This window comes from Thunnus thynnus, chromosome 1, assembly GCF_963924715.1.
Source record: "Thunnus thynnus chromosome 1, fThuThy2.1, whole genome shotgun sequence".
NCBI classification, from domain to species: domain Eukaryota; kingdom Metazoa; phylum Chordata; class Actinopteri; order Scombriformes; family Scombridae; genus Thunnus; species Thunnus thynnus.
In genome coordinates this window covers 13,106,458-13,113,208 of record NC_089517.1, presented here as the reverse complement: position 1 = coordinate 13,113,208, position 6,751 = coordinate 13,106,458, and the positions used below count along the sequence as shown (strand labels likewise).

General features: G+C 36.6%; 1 protein-coding gene across 5 annotated transcripts in view; it reads right to left on the bottom strand.

Annotated features, from left to right (window-relative positions):
* Window positions 1-881: 881 nt before the first annotated feature.
* The window catches only part of LOC137180287 (interleukin-18 receptor 1-like), a 19,095-nt gene continuing 13,225 nt past the window's right edge, over window positions 882-6,751 (bottom strand). For 3 of the 5 annotated variants that reach the window (XM_067585598.1, XM_067585615.1, XM_067585607.1), the window contains 8 exons: window positions 4,182-4,434; window positions 3,705-3,891; window positions 3,265-3,436; window positions 3,107-3,169; window positions 2,891-3,014; window positions 2,615-2,754; window positions 2,017-2,448; window positions 882-1,924 (listed from right to left, as the gene is read on the bottom strand). In XM_067585598.1, coding sequence (XP_067441699.1) covers window positions 1,563-1,924; window positions 2,017-2,448; window positions 2,615-2,754; window positions 2,891-3,014; window positions 3,107-3,169; window positions 3,265-3,436; window positions 3,705-3,891; window positions 4,182-4,434 — 1,733 coding nt within the window. In that variant the 3' untranslated portion in view covers window positions 882-1,562. Of the gene's footprint in view, window positions 1,925-2,016; window positions 2,449-2,614; window positions 2,755-2,890; window positions 3,015-3,106; window positions 3,170-3,264; window positions 3,437-3,704; window positions 3,892-4,181; window positions 4,435-6,751 lie in introns of those variants that run through there. The other 2 variants (XM_067585622.1, XM_067585630.1) reach the window with 2 other exon arrangements.

Below are 6,751 nucleotides of genomic sequence, written 5' to 3'. Positions count from 1 at the left end.
AGAGTTAACAAAAACAATTGATATTAGCATCTTCACTTTGCTTCCTGTCTCTTTTAGGATAGATTTGAAAACTATATTACTAGTTTCTATGGCTGTGAATAGTTTAGCACCTCCATATTTAGTCAGCTGTCTCTCCCTCTATAGCCTACTCCTAGCTGCTGCAGTAGGTCATCAAACACTACAGCACTAAATGTACCAACAGTTAAGACAAAGAAATATGGAGAGGCAGCATTTTCTTATTGTGCACCAAAAATGTGGGACAATCTGCCTCTAAATATCTGCCATGCTGCTTTTGTAAATCCTTCACCTTTTTAATGTTGGTTTTAAGTAGTCTGTATCTCTGGTGCTTAAAGTTTATTATCTTTAAACATATTTTAAATTTAATTCCTATTATACCCTGCTTTATTGTATTTTAATGCTTGGTTTGCCACTGTCTAATGTTTTTTTTTGACAATTTGATGTAAAACACTTTAAGCTGTGTTGTATGTATGAAAGGTGCTCTACAAATAAAAAGTTATATCTATATATTATTATATATACTGTATATAAATGCTATAAAGTCACTAAAAACTGTCAACATGATGGTGGTGCTATATTGAAAATGTCAGCGGATCACCAAAGTCAAGAGGATTCATCCTATGAAAATGTACAAAATATTGTATTTAATGTTGTGTAAAATGTATATTATTCACATCAATTTTACTTACATAGCCCAGAACCACAAATCACATTTTAAAGTACATCTAATAAAACCAAATCAACAAGCTAAAATAAATTAAAAAGCTTTAGAGCTGCATAGCTGGGTCATAATTCTCAGTGGGTTTGTCATTATGAGCGACCCATTTCACGTACACATGACTCAATGATACTATACAAATAGATTACTGCAGGTGTAGATCATTTAAATACAGTTCATTTGAAGTACAGTTCCAAGGTATTTTGCCAGATTGGCACACAGTATCACATTTTACAGTTAATGGAGGAAATGATGAGGACATTCAAAAACAAATTTGGGTAAAGAATGTTTCACACAAGAGGACCTACAGTACATACACACAGTGGTCCGACAGGACATGTATAACACAGTAATCCAGGGAAATATAAAACAACTTAAGTGAACAACAGCACCTCTTGTGTGTTGAAAATACTATACAGTTGGACAATTCTATGTCAGTATTAACAGTGTATAGGCTAATGTGACAACAATTATGTAACAAGCAGAAGTAATTTTACATTTTTACATTATATTAATTCATTTTAAATTACATGTCTTTACAGCTGTGTTAGCCATCATACTAAAGGAGCTTTTTGACCTCAATAAATTTACAAGAATACAAGATATTAAATATGAAAATGAAGACACTGAAGATAAATGTTAAAAATGATTTAAGTTCAATATTCATTTTCTATAATAAATACAGAATAAAAGCGGTTGATGACCGTCTTTCAGTATGACAATAAAATCTATTTTTCTTATACAGTATGTTGTTGCAATATATGTTTATCAAGTCATATACTGAAAACACTGATAAGATGTGTTAACTCTGACATGGCTAAACATTTCACCGTGAGTTAACATCCTGGATTGTCTGAGGTAAAAGCTGTAGTTTTGGTGCATGCTGTGTGGCAGGGAGGTAGTAACGTAGTTGCTTCCAGAAGGAGGAGGAGGGTGTCATGGAGCTTGTGCCCTTCCAGGTGACACAGTGTCCAGCCTTGCCAAGATGTTGTAAGACTTCTGGTAATGATCCTGATCTTGATACTTCTTTTGCCTCAGTTTTGATGAAAACCAAACGTGACTGCCGCTCCACAAGAGCTTCATGGATGGCACTCAGCAGGCCAGAGTCTGGACCAAGATCTGGAGAAGTGGGGACCAAAACCACCGTCCGGCTCTGCTCTATGCAGTCTAACACTGCATCTGCTACAGCTGCAACAGACCAGTGTTCAGATTATACATTACTTCAATAAGATTTGTAGGTAGATGACTTTCAAAGTATGTCTTAGAAGTAATTACTGTACCTTTCCCTGGTAAGACGTCACGATCGAAGAGACAGAGGCTGTAGCCAAACTTCTCTTCCAAAACATTCTCCAGCCATTTTCTGTCATGTGCATCTAGTCCTGCATCTGTGTTGCTCTTATAACACATCAGAAAGGCATCATAGCTCTTTCCATCTAAGAAAACAACAACAAACAACAGTACTGGATACTTATACGGGTAGACACGACATGGTTGGCTGTTCAAAAACAAGCACAGACATGTATCTCTTAAACATGAGTTGTTAGTTAAGATGACACACATTCTCCCACCTGATGTGATGCTATGGCAGCCATGAGTTTCTCGCAGGAAAAGAGTGATTTCAATTTTAAATTCCACATATATTACTACTGTTACAACCATCACTACCACAATGCCCACAATACTGACAGTCAAGGGAACGTAGGAAGGGTGTGCTGTGGGGACAGAAAGAAGACAGTCAGATGGATGATTGATCGATTCAAATCAAATTAATGGATTAGTCCATTGACAGAATTTTTTATTTTTTTTATATTAATTGATAATGAAAACAATTGTTAGTTGCAGCCCAACTAAAAAAGTCCATCCATTCATTTTACATACTTTTTTTGGTCAAAAAGATGGTGACATAACTTGGTGATTGGGAGGCAGATTGCAGTTTACAGGTGTAATTTTTTGATAGATCCTCCTCTGACACTTTTTTGAAGACTAGAGTTGCTGTCATCTCTTGGTTTTCTTTGTCCCTGTAAAGGAAAGAAAAAGAGGCAAAAATTGAGGAGAATTAAGAAAGACGAGCTATTTTATGTGTGTGCTGATTGTTTGTGGCCATGTACAATATTTGCACTTCCGAACCTCGTCATAACTGTGCAAAGAGTTTACCGTGTTAAATTGTAGAATACTGATGAGCTATTATTGGTTTCCACAAATGAGTCCCCACTGAACCAGAACACATTATCCTGCTCTGAATAAAAATCAGCTATGCAGGGAATCACCACCATTGACCCTAGAAAAAGCAGTCCAGCAGTTTCAAAAGCAGTAATTTATAAAGGTAAAGTGTGCATATGTTTGTGTCAAAACGACAAGACTGAAACTCACCCAAATCTACAGGAAATACATCATTTTCATGAGGTGATTTGATCACTGCATGTTTCTGATCATCTGTGCAAACAAAAAGAAACCACTTTACATCTTTCTTTTTAAAAATATGAATTTCTACAAAGATAAGCATATCTAAATAAAAGTGGTTTTCTTACTCTTTGGTTTGACTTTCAGCACCGTTGTAAAGCTCATGTTGTATATTTGATCAAGATACAGGTAGGACCTGGTGCAGGTGTAGACACCTTGGTCTTTCTCTTCCACGCTGGAGAAGCTGTAAACTCTCCCTTTATTAAAGTAGTAACCGTCTTCTGGCAATGACTCACCCTCCTACAAGATGGAAAATAAGTTGAATTTTTAAACATGAGGTGAATGAAAACCAGTTTCAGCCTCAAGTGTTGAAAAATCACACCCAAATCCCTAAAAAACTATGATATTATTTGCAGAAAAATAAAACTTAATGGAGTTTTGTAAACCCAATGGGTTAAAAATTGTTGTCAAAAGACCAAACAAAAAGTAACACCTGACCACACCTCTGCGGTTTCCTATTACACAATCAGATCTTGTTTATACTCAAAAATCTACAGTGTATAAGTACCTTGTGCCATATAATGTTGTTGCTGGTAATATTCGGGGTATTTTCAGCAGGGACATTGACAGCTGGGCAATCCAAACGGCAGGATTCCTGTGTGTAACAGGTCTTACTATACTGGATCCTCTCCTTGTATTCTTTGGACAGCGTTGTGTATACTGTCAGCCTGAACCAACATTGGCTACTGGCATTCCTGTCATGTCATAAAAGAAGAAGAAGAGTTTTACTTTATATTTGAACCACAACCACTGACTATGCACGAGAGACAGAAACAGTTTTAAGAATCCACATTATTTTTTCATCAAACAAAAGCTGTTCATTTCTACTATACTGGGGAGAGTGGCACCAAATTGCAATAACGTCTGGATTTAGGAGCATATCTGGATGACTGGCAGACAGGATTACAAATGCACATACATAAGATGCCGCGTATTTACACTCTTGTACAATGTCAAAGAGAATATAAAACAACAGCTCCTTTACCCCAGAGAGCATGAGTAATTCCCCTGATGGTTTACAGAAGCTCTGAGAATAACAAGGCTCCTCTCATGAACCAACACATCCATCTGTCTCTGCTCAGCTGATGACCTGTTGGTCAAATCCATCTTCTGGGTGGTATAACTGGTCCAGGTCAGCTTGGCATCATTATGATTATACCTTCTGTACTGACGGCACTGTAGCGCCACCATCTCACCTGCCTTGACATAGATCTCCTTGAGTTTCAGGGGATACACACCTGCGAATGAGCGTAACACATTTAGTTCATTTAGTGCATAATGTGGCTGTTTAATTTTGTAACCCTAATGTCCGTTCATGGATAACCTACTGCCGTCAACCAGTAAAAGAATTCCTTCAATTAGCCTATTGATACAGAAGACACTTAATGTTTTACCATTTTCACCTTCTGCTGCTCATTCATCAATTCGGTTCAATTTAAAACACTTTATTTGTCCCCGAACGACAATTTACAGAGGCACGAGTAGTACAGTCAACAAGCAAAACAATATAGGAAAATTAAAAAAAATATGTAAAAAGCAAACATAAGCTGTACACAGTATGATAATAATGATTGTATTGAATATGAATAATGATGATAGTATTGATGGGTAGCGCTATAATATATAGGTGTATAGTCATTCTCTGGGCATAAATGGCAGCATCAGTCCAAGCCATACGATATGCGACTCTCATGACAGCAAAGTGAGTTTTTTTTTAAATTTAAGTCAGCACTACATTAAAGGAGATGAAAAGAGCAGAAATGTAACAAGACATTTCACACTTAAGCATAGATAAGATAAGATAAGATAAGATAAGATGAAACTTTGATGATCACACGAAGGCAAATTTCGGCGTTACAGCAGCAAGCCACAAGAAAGATCAAAAGAACATCCACAACGTGAGCGCACAACATAAGAATGTCTATATAAATAATGTACACATAATGTAGTGTTTGCATCATGTGTAATATTTATGACAATTACAGCTGCTTTTCACGCTGTAGCATAGGCACAGCGGTCCTTGCTGTTATTATATGAAAGACCACTACGGAAATTAGCAGGTAACTTTCAGTGTTTTTGTCCTGTTTTATGCTTCATTTTACGCATAATGCTGTATTAGGCTACATGTGATGGTTTGTTTTCTATTTTTTATGTTTTGAATGTCCATTTCTTTGTTGTTTTGTTCTTTTTTTCCCTCCCCTTTCCGCTTTTTTTTTGTGAATATTTAGAGAAGTCCGATTTTATGACAAAATTCAATCAACGTAGAATTCCTACCCTTTTCGCACCGCACATAGAGCATCACTTTACCTGTTAGTGATGCAAGGAGGAAAAGCAGGAGAACCAGATGTACTTTCAGCGTCATGACAGCCTGCAGCACCGCAAAGACCCAGGAGACCCTCTGTAAAGGACGCGCTCTGACAAAGTGCTTGTCAAAGAAGAGAGTGGCGTGAGGATGGGAAGTGAAACTTATGATGAGCGTCACGTTGTCAATGCAACGGAAACGCCTCCTGAATTTCCCACCAAGGAAATATATCTTACTCTCTTTGAGTCAACAAACATTGTTATTATTATTATTACTATTATTATTACTACTATTATTATTACTGTTATTATTATTATTATTATTAGTAGTAGTAGTAGTAGTATTAGGCTATAATACCGTTTGGGAAAATCTAAATATTAATCATCAATCATCATCATTAAGCCTTAAGCCACTAGCGCCCCCAATGCTTATTATTCATTTTCTTCGCATTTTCATCTTTTCCCTTCATGGTGAAAACTATAAAAATGAAAATAGAACTCACTAAAATTTCCTTTGTTGTTGTTTCGAGTCATCAGCAGTGAAAGATGCATTATTTAGACGCACCACTAAAATCGTTGCGTGCCCTTCACCCTATGAAATTGTCAGATGTGTTTATTGTGATCGGGGGTCCAGTTTTTAGACTTTGGACAGCATTTTTGCTTTGTTTCCTTTGACGGTTATTTGAATGAAACCATGAGGACTTTAGGCTGAAAATCACTATTTGGTGGAACAACTCATAGACATCTGAAATGTAACAAGGCGCCCCAACTAGACTCTGCTTTTTTGTAAGAGGTTGAAAGCCAAAAAAGTCGGGAACTTATAAATTTTTAATCTGAAATGCGACTAGTAACTAAAGCTGGTGAAGTAAAAAGTACAATATTTCCCTCTGAAATATAGTGGGTGGAGGTTTAAAATTGCAGAGAATGGGAATACGTACAAGTACCTATAAATTGTAAACAGTGCTTGAGTAAATGTACGTAGTTACTTTTCACCACTGCCAATATCTGGGTTTAAAGCAGGCCAGGCCTCTGGTTGAAGATGAGCACAACAAGGGTAAACAGGCATACTTATAAAGAAGATAAAAGGTAAAAATGAATAAAATCAGAGGAGGAGGAGGTTATGTGAACTGCCTCAAATAGGAACAAACTCACCAAAATGATTGGCCTCCCCACCCCCAAGTAGACATTGCTTCATTTCAACTTTGTAGAGTTGTACAGCGATATAGTATTAAATTTTTATTAAAGTTAATTTAA